Genomic DNA, 22653 nt, shown 5'->3' with positions numbered 1-22653 from the left:
GTTATCACTTGATGCAAATATGCTCATTAGAAACAAGAAGAATTTCCAACATTTAAATCCTTCATTTACTTAGTATCTTATCACACTCGAAAATTCAAATGCAGGGTATGTATTTGTTAATTAATATACAGATCTCAAAACCAGCCACTACTTCACGTTCTTTTAAGTTTCATTCCCTGAATTTGTTCTATTTTTCTTAATAAAAATCCAAACTAACACCTATTTTTCTTGAAAACTGCATTTTCTGTAGTGGCTTAAACTCAGTTTTTCCTGGAAATAACAAAGCGAAAATATTTTAAAGAATAGGTAGTCTTCCAGGGGTGACAGTTGGTGTTTCAGCACCTGCTTTTACACTTGGGAGTAAGAGATCAGAAGTGGTTAAATCTCTGTTTGCTTAATGGGCCAGATTTCATACATAGTTCTCTCTTGTCTTTCACTTTTTCCATTAGGTGAAGCCAGCAAGACCTTTTCCACTGTAAGAGAGATAAAATTGAAAAGTTTGGTCACAGCTGTCCTGCCTGAGAAAAACAATGTTGCTATTCTTCAAGGAGTGATACAAAATGCACTTTCCCAGAATTAGAAAAGGGTTATTATTTGTCCAGTATTTTAAGGGAAACAAAAGGACCTATCTCTTAGGTATTTAGCATCTATCCTCAATACTTTTAGGTGTCAATCTAATCCCTGTGAGAATTTAATGTTTACTTAATTACACTATTTTCTTCTTTTAGTGGGAGAATAAATGTTTTTTGTTTGTTTTTATACTTTGGTTTATGGTATCACAACAGAAAAATTCAAATGTGACCAGAAAAGCTTCTCAAATGCTCTAAATGAGATTTTCTTAACAGATGGAACATTCCACTATGTCTAGTGGGATTTAGCATATAGAATCTGTTAATAGAAGTCAAAGTAATTACCTTAAAATGATAGTGATTTATTCTTTTAAACATGCGTTTATATCCATTACATCATTTGATCTATAGCCTTGTCAGACACAGCATGGAAAGGTAAAAATTTCCAAAAGTATATCTTTTCCCATCTCTTATCTCAACTACCATTTCTACTGAGATTTTTGCTCACATTTATCCTTTTGTTTTTAATTAGGTGTGAATATCAAAGCCCTTCCTCTTACAGAGGTTGTTTTTTTTCTGTTTTTCTTTTGTTTTTTTTTGTTTTTTTTTTTGCGAACTGCGTGGCTTGTGGGATCTTAGCTCCCGGACCTGGGATTGAACCTGGGCCCCCAGCAGTGGACGCATGGAGTCCTAACCTCTGGACCAGCAGGGAATTCCCTGTTATCCAAACTTTGATCTCATAATTCTCTGACTTTTACTCCTTCACCTGAGCCTTAAACGTAGGTGTTCCTTAAGATTCAGTTCTTGGTTCCTCTTTCTTTTTTTAATTATTATTTTAAAGATTTTAATTAATTAATTAATTGATTATTTTACCATGCATACTCTTCCTTGGCAATCTTATTGCAAGGTTTCCTTCAATTGTCACTTTCACAAGATGACTTCTGAATGCATGTCTCCAGCACTGACCTCTCTCCTGAGAACTTGACTTTCCAACTCTTTGCTAGACACATTTCTAGACAGATTTCATGGAGGAAGCTATAGCTTAGCGTATCTCAACTCAAGGACATTAAAAGAAGTCTAAGATCAAGCTCAGAGATTGACAAGTTTGTGTGTTTGAGCTGGTGTTTGAATATGCTGCAAAGGCAAATCAAATAAATTTAGATTTTCCATTATTGTATATTAATCAATATTTTCTATCCATTAAACTTGGCCCTCAACTTTTAGGTCCTACATATGCAAAAACTGAAGATAATTGAACACTATTTTCAGTATTCCAAACATTTCATAATATATCATCTTAAATTTCAAAAGGTTAAAAAAAGATATAGAAACTGTGCTCCTCCGAAATGGAAATCAATTTGGTATTATTCTTTAAAAATCACTCCTGAACAATGAGTTGGCAGGTCCAAGTGAATTCCATCCAGATTCCTAAAGGCTGGTGACAATGGGTTAAATTGGTCTTTCAACATAAAGGTGTATTTACCAAGTCAAAGGCCATTGATATTTGTCAAAGGTCATTAGACAAGGAAGTATAAATTAAGAAAAGATACTGAGAAATTTGGTAAATTCTAGGTGGATTCAGGAATTCTGGTCATTTTATGGGGAATTTAGCGGTAAAACCTGTAGAACTGGAGGGAACTTTCCAAGTTGTCACTTACCTTCCTGTAGCCTTACAAAGTTCTAAGAGAATAATCAGTCCAGGGTCCTAAGGTCCGGAAGCCAGACTCTGGAGTATAGTGATACTCCCCTATGGGGACACTTCGACTCAATCCATCAATCTGAGCTCCCTGGCAAGCTACGATGTCGAGGCACAAAAAGGGGTATCTTCTATGCCTTTAAATGAATAGTCTCATATTTATATAGTAAACATAAAATATGAGATACATTTTGTTTGTTGCTCTTTAACTGGGAAGCAAACGTAGGTAAAATCATACAGTGAGAGAGGTTAACCCAGTTTAAAACAAATAAACCGCAGTCCTGACATTTCTCTACAAGTGACTCTGGGCCCAAACCGCCCGCCTCGTGGGGGTGGGGGCCGGAAGGGCGCGGCCGGGGGCGGAGCGGGTGCGGCTGGGGGGCGTGTCCTCGAGGAGGCGGAGACAAGATGGCCGCCCTGACCGCTTGGAGGACCTAAGAGGCGGTGGCTGGGGCCACGCCCCGGGCGGGAGGGCCTCTCTGTGCGCGCCCGCTCTATGATGCTTGCGCGCGTCCCCCGCGCGCCGCTCTGCGGGCGGGGCGGGTCTCCGGGATTCCAAGGGCTCAGTTACGGAAGAAGCGCAGCGCCGGCTGGGGAGGGGGCTGGATGCGCGCGCACCCGGGGGGAGGCCGCTGCTGCCCGGAGCAGGAGGAGGGGGAGAGCGCGGCGGGCGGCAGCGGCGCTGGCGGCGACTCCGCCATAGAGCAGGGGGGCCAGGGCTGCGCGCTCGCCCCGTCCCCGGTGAGCGGCGTGCGCAGGGAAGGCGCTCGGGGCGGCGGCCGTGGCCGGGGGCGGTGGAAGCAGGCGGGCCGGGGCGGCGGCGTCTGTGGCCGTGGCCGGGGCCGGGGCCGTGGCCGGGGACGGGGCCGGGGCCGGGGCCGGGGCCGCGGCCGTCCCCAGAGTGGCGGCAGCGGCCTTGGCGGCGACGGCGGCGGCTGCGGCGGCAGCGGTGGCGGCGGCGCCCCCCGGCGGGAGCCGGTCCCTTTCCCGTCGGGGAGCGCGGGACCGGGGCCCAGGGGACCCCGGGCCACGGAGAGCGGGAAGAGGATGGATTGCCCGGCCCTCCCCCCCGGATGGAAGAAGGAGGAAGTGATCCGAAAATCTGGGCTCAGTGCCGGCAAGAGCGATGTCTACTACTTCAGGTACCGCCTTGGGGGCGGGGAGGGGGCGGCAGGGTCAGGCCGGGGTCAAGGGTCGAGAGCTGACCTGGGTAGGGGATGTCAAGAGGAGAGCAGGGGCCAGAGGGGAGTGGCAGAGACAGACTGGCCTTGTAGTAGAAGGTGCCCGAGCCCTTGGGTGAGAGTTGACCCCAGTGCAGTGACAGTCACAGTGTCTGAATGGTGAGAGCCCATAGGAGGGCCTCTTATGGGTAAAGTGTTGGGGAAAATGGTTTGTGGAAAGAACGGTTACTCTGGCAGGGATGATTATTCCTCTGAAGGGTTAAAAGAAGGTGTAATTCATCGAAACTATAAAACCAGTCACTGTTGGCTCCTGTCCCAGATTCATCATCACAAGAGTGTTTAATCATGCACATGTGGAAGAAAGGTATCTGCAGTAACAAGGTTTCAGTTGCTTTGTGGGATCCACGAAAGTTTCTTATGAAGTAGCCACTTAGAATGCCTGTAGTTTCTTGGTGTTGCAGAATTTACTCCCTTTTGAAACCAAACACTGTAATACGTTGTTAGACTCCTAGACCAAAATTTGTCCTCCGGGCATATTTGATAATGTCTGGGGACATTTTTGGTTGTCACATCTTGGAAGGGGGTGCTACTGGCATCTAGCGGGTAGAGGCCAGAGATGCTGCTAAACATTCTACGATGCACAGGACAGCCCTCACAGTAAAGGATTATCTGGCCCCAGGTGTCACAAGTGCTGGATTGAGAAAACTTGGTCTGAATGATAACAGGTTTTCAGCTTGATGGTGAATCCTGTAATCATGCTGTCCGACCCAGTAAGCTCAGGGAAGTGTCTTTGGCTGTTGATACCAATGGAATTTTCTTAACAACAAATTTACTAACTTTTCTTATAAACAGCCCCATTTCTCAGAGAGTATAAATATAAACATGTTATACTCAGTGGCTTGGAGGGCCATGTTTGTGGGCTAATTTAATCATTTTCAGGGACGATGTATGGGTGTTGGAGTAGATGTCGTCTGCCATTTAGCCATTGGAGTATTGTAGGAAGAATTTCCTTTTTTCCATACATTACTCCTGGGTAAAAGTATACACACACACACACACACACACACACACAATACAATGTTTATGAATTGAAAATACTGTTGGGCTTCCCTGGTGGCGCAGTGGTTGAGAGTCCGCCTGCCACTGCAGGGGACACGGGTTCGTGCCCCGGTCTGGGAAGATCCCACATGCCGCGGAGCTGCTGGACCTGTGAGCCATGGCCGCTGAGCCTGCGTGTCCAGAGCCTGTGCTCCGCAACAGGAGAGGCCACAACAGTGAGAGGCCCACACACCGCAAAAAAAAAAAGGAAAAGAAAGGAAATACTCTTAAATAGATTTAAGAGGTTAAAAAAATACGTGTATATGTGTATATAAGTATGTACATATATACATACACACAAGAATGCGATCACTACTGGTATAACATGTAAATATGAACATATTCCTGATAGTTGCTCAAATATATAGAAGAGTAGTTTCAGTGAAGTTATTTCACCTATTGAAGTAAAAAAATAAAATAAAATGAAAGTGGTGTTGCACTAGAACTTATTTTGTCACTTAATCCGAGACCACTCATTTTGAAATCTTAAATGATAATTAGAAAACTTATTTTAAACATACAAAGGTGATAATCTTGTTTTGTATTTCCCCATCATTGCATATTAAATTTGTTTCAGTAATACTAAGAAAGTTATTGTGGAACAAATGGTTACTCTCAAGTTCAGTTGTTTCATTTAGTGCTTTTCACAGTTGTTCATTTTTGCATATTCTTTTGTTAACAGCTCCTTCTGTTTTCTTTTTAAGCAAGTAGTATGCATAACCTTTATGTGAACTCTGTATTGATGTCTTTTAGCCAGTTATACGTGACAACAACATTCTGTGTCTGGGATTGAACTCCTTGAGGAATAAGTGAATAGTCTTTTCTCAGTAGAGCATCTTTAACTTTGAATTTCACTCCCTGTGGCATTTCTCCTGGGATATGGTTTGTTTGGTTTTGGGATGATGTATTTGTTGGAACTTACTTTTGGTTGCTGCAAAGCTTTTTTCTTGCTCTTCTTCTTTCAGTACCTGGAAAAGTTATTTTAAAAGGCAGATTGCTGTAGCGCTCATTCTGATGTGTGGTCACCTTTTTTTTTTTTTTTTTTAATGTGTTGTAAATTTTCAATGTTACCTTTTTTATACAAGCCCAATAGATTATTTTATGGTAGAAAAACTGATATAATCAGTCTAAAACTTTCTTAACAAATTCATCCTGTGAAGAATCACAAACCAGTATAGTAATAATTACTCTCTAAAATTAAAGTCTTGGGCTTCCCTGGTGGCCCAGTGGTTAAGAGTACGCCTGCCAGTTCAGGGGACACGGGTTCGAGCCCTGGTCCAGGAAGATCCCACATGCTGTGGAGCAGCTAAGCCTGTGCGCCACAGCTACTGAGCCTGCCCTCTAGAGCCCACGAGCCACAGCTACTGAGCCCACGTGCCACAACTACTGAAGCCTGCGTGCCTAGAGCCCATGCTCCGCAACAAGAAAAGCCACTGCAATGAGAAGCCCAGGCACCGGGCTTTTAATTTATAAAATTAAAGTCTTTTTTTGTTTTGTTTTGTTTTTTGTTTTTGCGGTACGCGGACCTCTCACTGCTGTGGCCTCTCCCGTTGCAGAGCACAGGCTCCGGACGCGCAGGCTCAGCGGCCATGGCTCACGGGCCCAGCCTCTCCGCGGCATGTGGGACCCTCCCGGACCGGGGCACGAACCCGCGTCCCCCGCATCGGCAGGCGGACTCCCAACCACTGCGCCACCAGGGAAGCCCCTAAAGTCTTTTAAAAAATAAATTTATTTAATAAATTTATAAAATTAAAGTCTTTTTAAAAAATTAATTAATTAATTAATTTTATTATTGGCTGCACTGGGTCTTTATTGCTGCACGCCAGCTTTCTCTGGTTGCGGCGAGCGGGGGCTACTCTTCATTGCGGTGCGCGTGCTACTCATTGTGGTGGCTTCCCTTGTTGTGGAGCACGGGCTCTAGGCGTTCAGGCTTCAGTAGTTGTGGCACGAGGGCTCAGTAGTTGTGGCTCGCGGGCTCTAGAGTGCAGGCTCAGTATTTGTGGCGCACGGGCTTTCCATGGTGTGTGGGATCTTCCTGGACCAGGGCTTGAACCTGTGTCCCCTGAGTTGGCAGGCAGATTCTTAACCACTGAGCCACCAGGGAAGTCCCTTAAAATCTTTTTATGAGACAGTGCAACATGATTTGCTTTTTACTTGTTTATGCCAAATGAAAAGACACATTGAACAGAGTTGTGCCACATGTGCTTAGTTCAGGGCTGGAGGGACTGTTGTCTATTGTTGTCCACCTACAAAGCTTAGTTACTGTACAAGATTGTAACATCCAGTCTTGATTTCATTCTGAGAGGTTACATTCTGAGACAGGAGGACGCATAGAGTGTGATGTGATACTTGTGATATAGTAGTTACTCTAAGTTTGACTTCTGCTTTCAGTGATGAATGCTGCAAGTCACCTACTCGTATTAGAGGTGAACACACTAGTTTTCAATCCGCAGTGTCACTGCTTTGCATATTAGCATCCCTGTATACCTACCACTCATTAAAAACCAGTAGCTCACAAAATACTAGCCATATCTGTTAATAGGTGGGTTAAGAGTCAACTCTTCTGTTGGTAATGTGAACACCTGCACACAGTTGTGTGCACATAGATTCTAATAATGCTAACTCCTGATTTAGCTTGCCCATGGGAAGATTAATCTAAACAAATCTGTGCCTGTTAATGCAGGGTGTGTCTTACACTTATTTTTTTTTTATTTTTTTATTTTTTTGTGGTACGTGGGCCTCTCACTGTTGTGGCCTCTCCTGTTGCGGAGCACAGGCTCTGGACGCGCAGGCTCAGTGGCCATGGCCCACGGGCCCAGCCGCTTCGTGGCATGTGGGATCTTCCCGGACCGGGGCACGAACCTGTGTCCCCTGCATCGGCAGGCAGACTCTCAACCACTGCGCCACCAGGGAAGCCTTTACACTTATTAATTGGACTTAAATTAAGCTTATTGAGAAAGCCTCAAATTTTGGTAGAATTTTTTCCTTTTCTTGCTGTTTCCTGAGATTGCCAAGTTCTAATAGGAAGGTATGCCTCTGGTTGCTAGTTAAGCAATATAATTATGCCTTCTGTCAGGATTACTGATAGTACTGTGGCAGTTTGTATATGATCATCCAAAGTTTCTTTTTTAAAAGGGTGTGGTTTGATCAAGCGTTGGATCCATTGGTATAGTTTCTGAAAAAGTTCATTGCCATCATATGAGCCCATTATTTGAACAATACTTTTCTTACCGGTCTACTTGACTCCTGTCATTTCTAGTTTTTGGTTCTTACACTTGCAGATTGATATTTTTGAAATACTGTTCTCCTCTGCAGAGGAACCTTTAGTAGCTGTCTTATGCCTTTTTTAAAATCAAGTCTATGCTTAACCTTGGTGTGAGCTCCGTATCGATGTCTTGTTGGGTTCTAGACTTCTGGTTATAACTGGATTAAAGGCCTGGGAGTCATGGTAAACTGCTACAGCTGCTGCCATAAAATATCATCTGGTTGGGTATTGGAAACATAATAGTAACCATTTTTGACTCTTTTATCAAATTATGATGCATTCACACCTGATCACTTCTCTGAAAAGATAAAATGGAGCCAGAGAACAATTAAAATAATCATTAAGGAGCAGATGCATGATGAGAGACTAAAGAGATTTCATTAAGAAGAGGACTCAGAGGCAATATAATTGAGGGCTTTAAATCATGAGTGAGATGATAAAAGTAGGAGTCTCTAGGGAAAGCAGCAGGGCACAGGGGGTTAAGGTCTGGAATTGGTATTCTACCTCTGCATTTACCAGTGGTGCAGCCTCGAGCATGTCATTTACACTTCCCAGTGCTGTGGTTTCTCTGTTTGTAAAGCGGGTATGATGTACCTGTACCTCATAGTGCTATAAGGTTTCAATTCTAGAACACCAAAATAAATATGTAGATCCCTTAAAGCTTTGGATATGTTTAAGGACTAACTAAGGAAAACAGTTCATTAAATAACTCAAGTTGTATGGACTGAACATATAAATAGGTTTAAAAAAGTCTGTAGGCATATCTCATTTGTTATGAAAGGCTGGTATGGTCTTTGAGGGCATGAATTCTGAATCATTGAGGATGTCAAAGTTCAACTAGGCTCTTTCCCTCTTTTTTTTTTTTTTTTTTTTGGTTTAAAAATAATAGACTCTCCCTTGTAGTCTTTGTTGGAAAAAACTAGCTCAGTGGACCAAGGGTCACCGTTCTTTTTTTTTAAAAATAATTTTTATTGGAGTATAGTTGTAAGGGTCACACTACTTAATTGAAGTCTCATTGACGTTCAGTAAACTGTCTTTCTCCATAATATTTTCTTTCTGGTCATCCCTGTGTAGTTAAACGTGGTGTCTCCTGTATTACTCTGTTGTTCATTCCCCTAGGACCGGTGGCTTTCTCACCTAGCTGTCTTCCTCCCGCCAGACACAGTGCTGAACACACAGATACTAGATAAGTGTTTGATGTATGGCATGTAAAATTTTGTAAAACAGGGATTAAATGACCTCTTAGCCTTTGCTTTATATTACCTGTGATGTTGTGCTGTACAATTATCTCCATTTTATAGGTGGGGAGTTAGGACAAGGAAGTTAAGTAATAGGCTTGAGGTTGTACTGCTAGTAGGTGCAAAGTTAGAATCCTGATGCAGGTGGTTTAACCCCACAACTCTTAGCTACCCTGCTCTGCTGCTGCCTCACATAGAGATCTCTAGTTATATTCTGAAATACTGCAACATCTCTTGCCTAGTCTACTTTATTAAGCTTGGTGTACCACTAAAATAATGTAATTATGTACTGTTATGCTTGCATCCTGAAGTTGACAAGGGGTACGTTTTAAATCCTATTTCGCAGTGGAGCTGTTGTACCAAAAGATGATCTTCCAGTTCTATGTAATATTGAAGGGGGAAAAAAATGGAAAAATTGTGGTAAATTAACATAATTAAAGCAGTTTTTCTCTGGGTAACAGAAGTGACCATTTTGTTCAGAAATATCTCTCTTCCTCTTTTTCTTGTTTATCCTAGGATTGCCCCTCTTATTTATCAGATATTCAGATAGGCAACACTTTCGCTGAGGAGCAAGCTATATAGATCTTCTTCATTTTAAAAGCTTTCACTTAAATTAGAAGAAATCACATTGTAACTTGCAGGCTAAATGCAGCTTATGAGATAGTTTTATATGGTTCCTGGGAAAACTTTATATGTTTCTTTCAGAGTTAAGATATAGTTGAAATGTATCCTACAGACCAGTTTAAAAAAAAATCCCTTTAGTTGGAGAAAGGAAAAAAATACAATATTTATTAAATTCTTATTGCATAATTGAAAGTTTAACCTGCTTTTAGTCTCTTTTCTTGATGATGCCTGATTAAAGCCTGAATCCAGAAATAAAAGACATAGGTGTGGTGGAAATTGTGCTCTGATAATTCTTTTCTCAACTGTACCATCACATCTTTTTGTGATGTGCTAGAGGGATTTCTGTTAGGTTGCAACATTGCCATCTGTCCTACATCCGATTTTTAGAGTTTGACATGCAAAGTCTCACCTGCCAGAACACGCATAATACCTGTCGTAGAGGAAATACATAGCTCAAAAGGAACTGATACACGTACATTCTAAAAATAATCTCCAACAGAAACTGATGTATGATTTTTTTCAAATTGCTTTTAAAATTTCATTTGTGAGATATAGAGTCACAATTTAAGTTTTCGTAATTTAACTTTAATTAGTGGAACAGAAGCAGATGATTTGTGAAGTTGATGATGACTTTTTTTGCTTTGTTTTTGTTTTACACTTTATAGTGGGACTAATAGAGATTCATAATGTTTAGGTTGTATTTGAGATTTGTTAGCCCAGCATGATGAATTAGAAATAAGCCATCAAGGGCTTCCCTGGTGGCGCAGTGGTTGAGAGTCCGCCTGCCGACACGGGTTCGTGCCCCGGTCCGGGAGGATCCCACATGCTGCAGGGCGGCTAGGCCCGTGAGCCATGGCCACTGAGCTTGCGTGCCCGGAGCCTGTGCTCCGCAACAGGAGAGGCCACAACATTGAGAGGCCCGCGTACCACAAAAAAAAAAAAAAAAAAGAAAGAAAGAAGTCATCGACTCTTATTTCATGGATTTACTGTTTGACTTGATAGGTATTACTTGCAGCTCTTGTCTGTTGATCTTTTACTGTTGTTTGCCATTTCCACTAAGAAATAACTAGACAAATTGACAAAGTTTTACTTAATTTTGTCAGAACTTCTAAAAACTAAAACTTCTCAAGGAAGTAGAAGTATGAAATAGGGTGAAATTTGAATAATATATGTGGATCTTATGATTTTGCCTTATCTTATTAGAGTATAAATTCAAACTCGTTTGTTTGGTAACTTGACTACATAGGCAGTGTGTAAATGCAAATGATAGTAAATATAATTTAAAATTAGATCTTAAAAATTGAACACTTAGCATTTGTCAGGAACAATTATTAGTGATTTACAAATGTGCGGAAGAAGAACATCATCCTCTTGTTGATTTCTGACTACTGTATCTTGGTATTCTTTTCCTCTTCTGTCTATACTGAAAGAATCCATAGATTAAAGCAAAAATGAATGTCCTTAGAATTCTTTTTAATGTGTATGCAGTGATGTATGCATCTCTTTAAAAAAGAAAGATCTTTCCTGGAGGCCCCTAGCAGAAGTGGGCAATATAATACAAAAGTGGATATATGAAATACACATTGCAACTTTTTATTGTTAGATGCTACAAAAGTCATAAATTTGCCGTGTCATATTGCCATAGCAGTTTCTAAATGCTTTCTCTCCATTTCTGTACTTATTTGAAGACCTTGTTTGAAGTAAGTCTGTCCGTAAACTGTACTTGCATAGCACTGGTTTAGAATAAAAATAGGGACTCTGAGTCAGAAGATTGGGACTTGAATCTTGCTTTACTATTTTAACTTGGACAGATTCTTAAACTTCTGTAAGCTTCCAATTTCTCAAGTGTAAATCGGGTAGGAATTCTACTTCATGGAATTTTGTGAGATTAAATGAAAATACATGTAAGGCATTCGGCGTGTAGTAGATGGTCAATAGATCAGTAAAATCTTTGTTCCTTTCTCTTCACTTAATTACCCAACATAAATAGACGCATGTGCTTGTTAATTATGTGAGGATTTGCAATATTTTGTTGTATTTTGAAATGTGTTTAGGGTAGAGCTTAGGTTATACACGTTCATCAGAGGTTTAAAAAATATTTCATTTTTTCCCTGATTATAAAAATAACCCATGCTCAGTGTGGAAAATTGGGAAAATAGAGAAGAGTACATAAAGAGAAATGACAATCCTTATATAGTTCTAAAGAGAATCACTGTTAATATTTTGACACATTGTCTTCCATTCTGTTTTCTGAATATATTTGTCTGTGCATACACATATACACACACCCCAACACATGTGTGTATATGTTCTTTCATAGTTCTTTTCATACTGGAGGAATCCATAGATTAAAGCAAGGATGAATGAATTTAAAATTCTTTTTAACATGTGTGCAGTGATGTATGCATTTCTTTAAAAAGGCCTTTTCCAGAGACCCCTAGCCTCTTTTTAAGAAATATAGTTTGTTTTTTGGGTGTTCTTATCTATCTATGTGTATGTTTTTTTATTATGGAAAAGTTCAAACATATGCAAAAACAAAAGTAGTTAGAAAAGTGTAATGAATTCCTCCTGTACTTGTCTACCAGTTTTAACAATTATTGACTCCTGGCCAGTCTCGTTTCATCAATATGCAGTCCCCTTCCCACCTCTCCCGTTATATTTTGAAATAATTTGCAGACATGCTTAATTTCTGACATTTCCATAGCAGTGTTCAGTCTCCAATTCAACCAAAATAACCAGTGTTTTTGCTTTTTCAGAAGGTGAGTGCTTGTGGCAGTGGGATGAGATTAGGTAGAATTCTGTGTTCATTCATTTTTTATTTTTTAGTGGGTCACCCTGAATTTTTAACCGTATTCGTAACCATGATATAGAGATAATAGAATTTGCTGCCAATAATATACTCTTTGCATATAATTTTTGTTAAATAAATGCTAGTTTATGGAATAAGGATGATTGGTACAGAATTTGAATTCTACTAAAGGTCTTTCATACCATTTAAAATTGTGTGGTGATTCCTTAAACATTTAAGTCGAGGGAAAAGGTGGAATGCTGTCCTATCTTATCAGTAGCCAAATTGTAAATACACTTTTTTTCTTGTTGATACTTTAAAAATAATTCTCCACCCCAGCCCCCACCCCAGCTGCTAAGGAAATTCTTTCATGCTCCAATTTACTTGCCCAAACTCTTCATATTTAAAAAAAACTAGTTTTCAGTTTTCATGGGGAAATAGCTTGCATACTTTAATGTTTATATTTTAAGAATTTTATTATAGAACATTTCAAACATATATACAAAAGTAGAATTATATAAAGAACTACCAAGTATCCGGTTCAACAGTTGACAGCCTTATTTCATCCATACCCACATCTACTACCCTGACTCATCCTTCATTATTTTGAAGCACATTTGACGTCCTATCATTTCATTCATTAATAACTATACTTCAGTATGCTATTTGTGAAGATAAGATTTGAACTTGTAGAAGTTTTACAGCCATACGGAACTCAGTGTTTCAAACTAAAAGAGATGCCAACAGGCGGTTCATGATTATTTACATAATTCCTGTTACTTTGTTCTGTTAAGCCTTTATGGAAGAGGTATAAGATGGATTAGTGTTTCTGGGCTCTTGGGGATTGCGGGTGGAGACACGCATGCTGGACCAAGTAAAATACATGGTTTGCACAGGGCTGAAGAGGGAAATCATTCAGCCTATTGATTCAGAATAGACTTGAATAAACCAATATGGCAGAAGTCACTGGGTAAGAGGAGTGGAAAATAGGGTTGAAAGGTTAAGAGAAGACTAGATGACAGAGAATCCTAAATGCAGGGCTAAAATGTTTGGCTCCCTTTTGCTAATGGGTTGAAGTCTGTTGAAGGCATTTAAACTGGCACTTTGGTAATAGTGGTGTTTGAGGAAGAGCAGTCTGGCTAGTTTAGGATGCAAAGAGGCTAGCAAATAGAAAATCAGCCTATTGTGGTGATTGAGACTTGAGGTGATAAAGATTTGGTTTAGGCAGTGGCAATGGAAATGGAAAGGAAGGATGGATTCAAAGGTGATTATGAAGGAACTGGATTTCGTAATTGATCAGAGATGGGAGATAGTAAGATAAGAGTAGATAAATTCTGCCTGGGACAAACTATAGAGGAGGGCTGAGGATGTTCATTTTAGGAAAGGCCTACATTTAAAGTTTGGGAGGAAAGGGGTTAAGGGGGACTGGGAGCTGACTTTTAGATGGATTTTCCTGTGTGTATGTCATGTAGTTTTGAAAAAATTGGTATATATTTCTTCGAATTAATTGGTTTGGCAGTTTTCTGATTGTACTAAGGTACAAAAAGATAATGTTAATTTCAGATTTTTAGTCTCAGCTAAAATTTGATTTCTGGAGACAATTGTTATTGAAAGGTAGAGAAATCTTTCAATACTTAACACTCTTGTAAGTAACAAGTAAACTTTAACACTTAGAGGGATAGAAAAAATAGAAAGTTGACATTTCTTTATTCCCAAACTTTTCCAGTGCTGTAGCTTCTGGAATTTTTATTATTCCCCACAAAGCACTTCCTGATGTTGTTGGAGAGCCATACACCTTAGAACTTACCCTTGAGACATAGACCTAACCATCTGCCATCCACGATGCTCCTTCCTGCTGATAGGCCGGTCCATCGTCTTCCACTCTGGTTGTCACCACCCCCACAGTTCATCCTGTTAGAAACTGGTTTGAAGTTATACTTGTGTTTGCTCAGACCTCTGGTCTCCTCATAATGGCTTGACTGGACATCATGATTATCCATTTTACCAAAGTAACATGAAAAAATACGTTTGCTCTACTACTCATTTTCAGAGTGCAGTTTCACATGCAAGCAGCGGTCTTCAGAGAGTTAATTTTCATATCATAGACTGGCAGGGCATATTACAGTTGTCTAGCTCCAGTAATGCCGTTTACAGATGAGTTCATAGAGTGACATAATGGGAATACTACTAAGTTAAGGTGACCGTTATTTAAGTCTTTCTGGTATCTCAATAAAGTTTTTTCTTAGATTTGAAAGTCAGATGCCAAATAAAGTTTCTTTCCTTTTGATAATCTATAGTTAGAAACCTCTAAGGTAGAGTTAGGTTTAAAAAGTGCTTTAAATCAACTATACTTCAATTAAAAAAAAAAGTTGCTTTAAACAGCTTAATCAAAATGAAGGCAAGCAAAGACATAGTTCAAGTGATGAAATGTTCTAATATGAACCAGAAAAATGTAACTCATGCTTTTGATTTTCATTTAATAGTTACTTTTCTTCAGGGTATTTAGTGGGGAGGACAAGTTAAAGGTGAGATCACAGGTTGGCTCGGGATAGGCAGATCTAGGGGGCAGTTGGTAGGGAAATTTTTTGTGGTTGAAAGTGAAATATTAGTATTTCATTACCAGGATTAGAAGTAATCGCTTTGGGCAGAGAAAACTGAAAGTGACTAATATCCTTCACTAGTCTACTAGAGTTTAAAAAAAAATAATTTCCCTGAGTTACAACTTGATGCTTTTAGAATAAAAGCTTAGTCACATTAAGTCCTGGTGTGTCTGAGACTGTTACCTAACAGCAGCCATCTTAGAGGGCAGACAGATGATAACTTAGTCACTTTAGTGACATACAGTTGTTTTGTTTATCTAGCACTGACTTCCTCGGCCACCACTTCCAGAGTCATTTTGCCGTTGTGCAGTGGTCCCTATGGACAGAATTTCTGCTTAACCATTCCCATGGGCCTTACCTTTCTAATATGCTTGCCTTCATCTCCTGCAGAGGAAGGTCCCTGGTCTTAAAATCCCTTGGGGCAGCCAGGTTGGCTTTCCTTAAAGCACCAAGCACAAGCTATAGCAGTTACGGAGAAGAAAATGACTTGTAGCACGTTCTGAAGGCAACAGTGTGTATGACCAGTACTTGTAGCTGTGCATTACAGATGCTTGTATCTGTATATCAAGTAGTTTATCAGAATCTTATTTACCAGTAACTGGAATATCTGATTATAAGGACTATATGCCTATTTTAGCTTAATTAAAATTATTCGTAATTATATAAGGATATAATAACAGGGTACTCTTTACCAATTTTTCATTAACTTGGGTTTTTTAGTAATACTTTTTATGTAGTATAAGATTAACCATGAAAATATTTTCCAGTTCAGTTTTTAAATTCCAGACAATGTAAGTTTTATATAAGCATAGACTTTTCTGTTCCATTGTGTCTGCAAATGAAAACCATGTTCTTAACTATTCAACTGAGAGGTTTTTTTTTTTGCTCTCAGAAGTTACTTTGTTCAGTACTAGGCTGTATACGTTATGTTTGAGGGTTTTAATAAGGGACATCGTAATTTTTGGTTGTTTACTAATCAAGGGAATGTTTAGAATTGTAATGAAGTAGAATTGAGGGATAGTCGAATTATTTCTAAGTGGGCTTTCAGAATCACAGACAACTTCATAGATGCAGTGATATTTTAGCTGGGCTTGGAGGATTTAATAGTTTTTGTTTTGTTTTGGTTTGTTTTTTTTGCGGTATGCGGGCCTCTCACTGTTGTGGCCACTCCCGTTGCGGAGCATAGGCTCCGGATGCGCAGGCTCAGTGGCCATGGCTCACGGGCCCAGCCGCTCCACGGCATGTGGGATCTTCCCGGACAGGGGCCCGAACCCGTGTCCCCTGCATCAGCAGGCGGACTCTCAACCACTGTACCACCAGGGAAGCCCAGATTTAATAGTTTTATGATAGACAGGATATTGCTTATGCTCAACCTTCCACCTGGAAAGACATGGCTGGAAGGCAAAGGTACATGGCATATTTTGGTGATGTTGAGTTTAGAATGTGAGGTGTGTTCAAGGCTGGTGGGAAAAAGTCAGGAAAAAAAAAAAACGAACAGATGGAAGGTTTTTGATGTTCTGTTAAGGAGGCAAAACTATTTTGTCAGCATTGGGGAGTCTCTGAACATTTAGAACTTGGTATTGGATGTGTGGGCTGAGGGATGGAGCATTGAACATTGTGTTTGGCCTCCTAGCTTGAAGAGTAGTTGCTAAGTAGACAATAATGCTACAGTAGCGGGCAACACAAGAAGATCAGGTTTGGGGGTGGAAGTTTGCAGTGAGCAGAAATGATTCAAGTTTTAAACAGTATTGAGGGTTACGTGCTATTTTATTTTGTGATACTGAGCATATTTGGAAATCTGGATTAGAATGGGAGTTGAGGTTTGTTTCTACATAATTCTATATTCTTTCCTCTGCTGTGTTCTGGTTGTTGTTTGCTTCTTTCTATTCTGTTACATTCTGGTCTTAACTGGTTGTTATCTTCATCTGTAGGCTGAATTCTATACCTTGAATTGTGTTTCAGGAATAGCTATGTCATGTGATTGTGGAAAAAGAATGTTGATACGATCTTCAGTTGTGTTGAAGGCTGTGGTGGCAGAATACCATGGAATTTGTGACAGACTGGGGTGTGTTGATTTGGACTTGACCCAGAGAGAAGTTTTGCTGTTCCAGGGAAACGTAAATTGCTTGGTTTTCCAGCCTTTTCTCTTTTGTCTTCCTGTTGAATTATTTTTCTTTTATTGTAGTCAGCTGGTGCAAGGTTAAGTTCTCAATATGACATGTTGGCTTCTTTGAGAGGTATTTGAGAATTCTCACAATTCTCTTCGGTGACATATCCCACTGCAGTTTATTCTAGCACATTTGGTTCAGAAAATTTATTAGATGAGACTTTGGGGTATTCTTCCTATAAAATTTTTCTTACATTTCAGTGCAATATGGGAAAAATTTTTTTAGGAAAGACTAGTTTAGTTTAGCCCTCTATATAATTACGGCACTTCTGTCATTTTCCAGCTTCGACAGTTTTTCTTACAGGAAATGAGTTATTCTTGATATCCTTCTCTCAGATAAAAGTTAGGCTAACAAAAGTCACGTCAGCATCATACAAACACATTTGCAAATGTTTGCCTTAGTTTTCTTTCAGTAACGTTAGGGAGCATTTAAATATTGTCAGAAATTCAACACTTTTTTTTCTGTTGTGAATGTTATGAGTTCAAATCGGTAGCGCAAAGATTATATGGGTTCCAAGTGTTGTGTAAATGTGTTGTTAACAGAGTTGTTGACTTTAGAACAATTTGTTTTGAAGTTCTTTGTGATTACTGTTGGCATTGTGTATGTGTAATACAGAAAAAAAGATTTCAAAAATCAGTTTGGAAAATTTGTAAGATTGAAGACGTTTGCAGTGTGCACATTGTGTTGTGCATGCTGTTTGGGTTGGGATTCTGTTAATGGTTGCTGGGTGAGTGACCAGTGGGATAATCGGTATTCACATCTGTTATGTGCTCCAGGGGTGTACCTAGTGGAGTATTATATTAGGTGACACATTATCTCTTTTTACAGGAGATAAAAAGTTCTAATTAAGTTCCTTTAAAACTTCTAATATTTCTTTGAAAAAAAATATGTAAAATCGTGATGTGATAGTAATTGGGAGCAGAAAAGAAGGCATGAAGAAAAGGGTTATGTAGTGATCTAGGGTAAATATTGTTGTCTTTTGTACAATTAATGTTATCTTTCTTCTAGTCCAAGTGGTAAGAAGTTCAGAAGCAAACCTCAGTTGGCAAGGTACCTGGGAAATACTGTTGACCTCAGCAGTTTTGACTTCAGAACTGGAAAGATGATGCCTAGTAAATTACAGAAGAACAAACAGAGACTGCGGAATGATCCTCTCAATCAAAATAAGGTTGGTTAATTTACTTATAGCAAATGAATGCTATTCCAGAAGCTCTCCCAAAAGTATCTTACATTGTACTATGTCACTGGAATTTTGGTTGCCTGAATGTCCCAGTTTTTTTTTCACCTCCCCCTCCAAAGCATTTTGACTTATATATCTGATTAATTTTCTGGTAGTTGGCTTACAGAGAGATAGCCTAAGTAAAATTGTGCACAGTTGAAAACAGCATTTCAGTATCTCTCTAGGCCAACATACATCACACTTTTGGCCCATTGGGACTATTTACAAAAGATTTCTTTGTTGATGTTAATTGTCTCCTTTATTCCCCCCCTTAAAATAGTTCCTGTTGCCCAAAAAGAGGCAAAATTTTATTGTGGCGCAAGTATCCTTACCTACCACATAGTTTATACTTACCTGTTAATTTTCAGGATTAGGATTTGAGAAAGAGCAGTTTTTATTTTGACTTTCTGATGATGTTGAGGATAGTGACCTTTAGGAATAATATTCTCATTCTAATACTGTGATTGGAGATTGTTCCATTAGCTCTTATTTTTACTGAGTTGCTTAGTTGATGGTTTATTGTACAGGAATTTAAATGAGTAGCATTTGAATTCTGATGCTAATTTAATTGTATTAAAGCACCCACTATCTGTACAGAGAAAGCTCCCCACCTCCCCGTGGCCCCGAAACAACTAATCTTAGATAACCTTTTTTTCTTTTTCCAGTTTTTTTCCCTCTAAATTTCAGAGAAACACACGTATGTGTGTTGCCACCACCATTGTCTCACACTGACCATGAAAATGGTGGAGGGAAAAGGAAGGGCTTTTCTTTCTAGGTATTTGGTCGATGTAGCCCTGTGTGCCCCTTGGGAGTGCCGCGTTCACTTGAGGAACTGGGGCGGCGTATGGAGTGGGGCGGGCATGGTTTGATGTAGTGGCTCTGCCTCTTAACAGCTCATGCAGTCATGGGCAACTTTATTAACCTCTGATGGCCTCAGATTTCTCATTTGTAAAATTTAGGTAATAAAATCTTTCCTTTAGTTGTTGTGAGGAGTAAACAGGAATTTATGTGAAATTACCTAGCAAGTTCCTTTCCTGTTCCCGTTGTAGCTTCCTAGGCAGGGAGCTACCTCAGTGAACAGTGTTGCCTGGTGGCCAGTGTAGGAAACTTTTCTGACCTGAGCTCTCTTCCTCCTCACCTTTTACTTTTCCTGGAGAATATGGGATCTCTGCTTCATATCCCTCTTTTTTTTCAGAATTCAACTTAACAGTTGTCTTTTTTTTTAAACAATAGTTTGATTTCCAAAAAAATGGTGTGGAGGTGAGAATGCACTGTTTCCTCACATACTGCGTTAGTTACCTGGCATGGTTTCCAAAGGGGCATCAGCAAGTACCATGTTTAGCGGCAGAGTGGGAAGGGAAGGCTGGAATTGCCTCCGTATCGCTTAACTATGGTGTTACTGTGGGTTGATGGTTCTGAAGGTGTTAAGGAGGGTATGAGGTAGTGGTAGGAGTCGGGGGGTGCTCAGGTTGGGACCTTGAGTGTGTCGAGGCGAAGCTGGGTGATTTCAGCTTAAGAAAGTCTTTATTCTGGGCTTATTTTGCTGCTTAGATGTACGGAGGAAAATCACTATTTATTTTTCTGAAACTGCCTTTTTAAAACTCTGAACAGTGCTGGATGTCTTTTGAAGGGGCTTAAATATTTATGAAATGAATGGAATGCTTTCAAACTACTCTGTTGTTACCAGAATCACAGTTAAGCTGCGCTAAGTGTAATATGAAGATATACTTCCTGGTAGTTATGATTCACTAAAAACCTAAAACTAATTCGTCTCTTTAGTTTGTATGCACCTTTCCGCTCTAGCTGCGCTGGACTGCTCATCATCCTGCACCGTGGCATGTGCTTTCAAGATTCTGCTTGCTCATGTGCTGTTTCCTCTGCTTGGAGTGTGCTTCCCCCTTCCCCTCCATCTGCTGGACTGCTCCTCGTCCAAGGCCCAGCTCCACTGTCTCCGTCTCTGTGAAGCCCGCTCTGCACCCTCCAGGCAGAACCAGTCCTTCCTTCCATAATGCCTCCCTGGTGCTTGGCCGTTGTATTTGTGATCGCTTGTCGGCTTCAGCTAGAGTGTGAGCTCCGTGAGGGCAGGGTCCGTGTCTTTTGTTTTGTTTTGGTATATTTAGTCCAAAGCCTAGCATACGGTAGGTACTTAATAAATGTTTGCTGAATGTTTGTGTATTATTCACCTCATTCCAGAAGTTTATAGTGGTCATAAATGTTTACTGAATAAATTAATATACCATGCATATTTTGGAAATGCCTTTTATTATCATTGTTTTCTGAAGCTCTCTGTCTGAATTTTGGGGGGCCTGATTTATTTTTGTATCTGATTTTATTTTAGTTGAGTAGACAGAAGATGGAGTTTTTCCTTTTTTTTTTTTCTTTCAAGTACGCTCTCTTTTGGAGTAACATCAACATTAAATATCTCTATAAAGCAGAAAACATGTTTGTGGGTAATTAATAATAACTATATTAGGTATTTTTTTATAATAATACAGTATAGAGAAAATTCAGAGATTTAAAGTGACAAACAGGAATCTGAAGTAGTGTTTTGCTATGTAGTTGTGAACCTGGCTGAAGTGCTTTATTAATTGTATTATTATTTCTTAGTATTCACTGGTTTGTTTTATTTTTTGAGATTCCACATGTAAATGATAACATACAGTATTTGTCTTTCTCTGTCTGACTTATTTCATTTAGCATAATACCCTCCAGGTCCATCCATATTGTTGCAAATGGCAAAATTTCATTCTTTTTTTATGGCTGAGTAGTATTCAGGGGTGTGTGTGTGCGTGTGTGTGTATCTGTATCTTTATATATCACATCTTCTTTATCCATTCATCTGTTGATGGATGCTTAGGTTGCTTCCATATCTTGGCTATTGTAAATGCTGCTTGTGAACATTGGGGTGCATGTATCTTTTCAAATTAGTGCTTTCGTTTTCTTCGGCTGTATACCTAGGAGTGAAATTTTTTTAAAGACTCGTATCTTTAAAGAATTAGAAATGTAATGAACAAAATAAACTTTGAAACAGGCTAAATTGTTTATATTGACTGATTATAAACTGTGATTTTAATGTATCTTTTATATCAAAGGGGAATTTACTGGGTGAATATCTTCAGGTGTGTTTGGAAAAATATCTTTCGAAGATCTTTGCAAAATGGTTTTTAATTCTTTTAGGATTGGTGGGTACAATGGAGTGGACATTATCTTTCGATTGATACTTACTAAGGTTTTTGCAGTATCTATTCCCATTTGTCTCAAACTCAGTCTTAACCTTACCCTGAAAATCTGTTCCATTATTGATCACATTGTACCTTATTGATTTTCTTGCCACTGCCTTGATTATTTCCAGCCGCTACTTCCGTCTCTTCAGCTGATAAAGCAGAATTGAAATATCGAGTATGTTACTAAAGATATTCCATTAGGTTAATGGAAAAAGACTAGAGACAGATTTGGAAGTCATCAACCTAGAGCTGATATTTGAAGTCATGAGCAGCTTTCTCAAAGCTTACTCAGAGGGAGAAGTTGTAGAGCAGCACCATCAATAGCAGTTTCTGTGATGATGGAGACGTTTTAGCCACCAGCCACATTTGGCTGCTGAGTACTTGAAATGTGGCTAGTGTGATTGAATAACTGAACTTTTAGGGTTTTCTTTTGCGGTACGCTGGCCTCTCACTGCTGTGGCCTCTCCCGTTGCGGAGCACAGGCTCTGGACGCGCAGGCTCAGCGGCCATGGCTCACGGGCCCAGCTGCTCCGCAGCATGTGGGATCCTCCCGGACCGGGGCACGAACCTGTGTCCCCTGCACCGGCAGGCGGACTCTCAACCACTGCGCCACCAGGGAAGCCCTGAACTTTTAGTTTTATTTAAAGGTTAAGTAGCCATATGTGCCTAGGGCCTACCGTATTGGACTGCACAGTTCTAGAGCTATGCCTCTCAATACAACTTTTGCTTCGAAAGCTGAATATTGTCTAGGTATTTATGCAGGCTTTGCTTTTTCAAAGAGGAGATGTTTCAGTGTTTTAGAGATATGATCCTCAACATTTTATGAAGGAAGTTAGTTTCTTAAAAAGATACATTTCTTTAAGAATTAGAGAACAGTCTTAAGATTGGGTAAAGAAGAGTACGGTGTTTCTCAGCACAGGATATGTTTAAGGAACTTGAGCAGCTTGGTTTTCTTGCTAGGAATTTATTTTAATGTTTCAGAT

General features: G+C 39.9%; 1 protein-coding gene across 1 annotated transcript in view; it reads left to right on the top strand.

The window, feature by feature from the left end:
• Positions 1-2787: 2787 nt before the first annotated feature.
• Positions 2788-22653, top strand: part of MBD2 (methyl-CpG binding domain protein 2) — a 79746-nt gene continuing 59880 nt past the window's right edge. The window contains exons 1-2 of the mRNA XM_082668444.1: positions 2788-3407; positions 18236-18395. Of these exons, the coding sequence (XP_082524570.1) occupies positions 2872-3407; positions 18236-18395 (696 nt within the window). The 5' untranslated portion in view covers positions 2788-2871. The remainder of the gene's footprint in view (positions 3408-18235; positions 18396-22653) is intronic.

Source organism: Grampus griseus, assembly GCF_964374135.1.
Source record: "Grampus griseus genome assembly, chromosome: 12".
NCBI lineage: Eukaryota > Metazoa > Chordata > Mammalia > Artiodactyla > Delphinidae > Grampus > Grampus griseus.
This window is presented reverse-complemented; position numbering and strand designations above follow the sequence as displayed.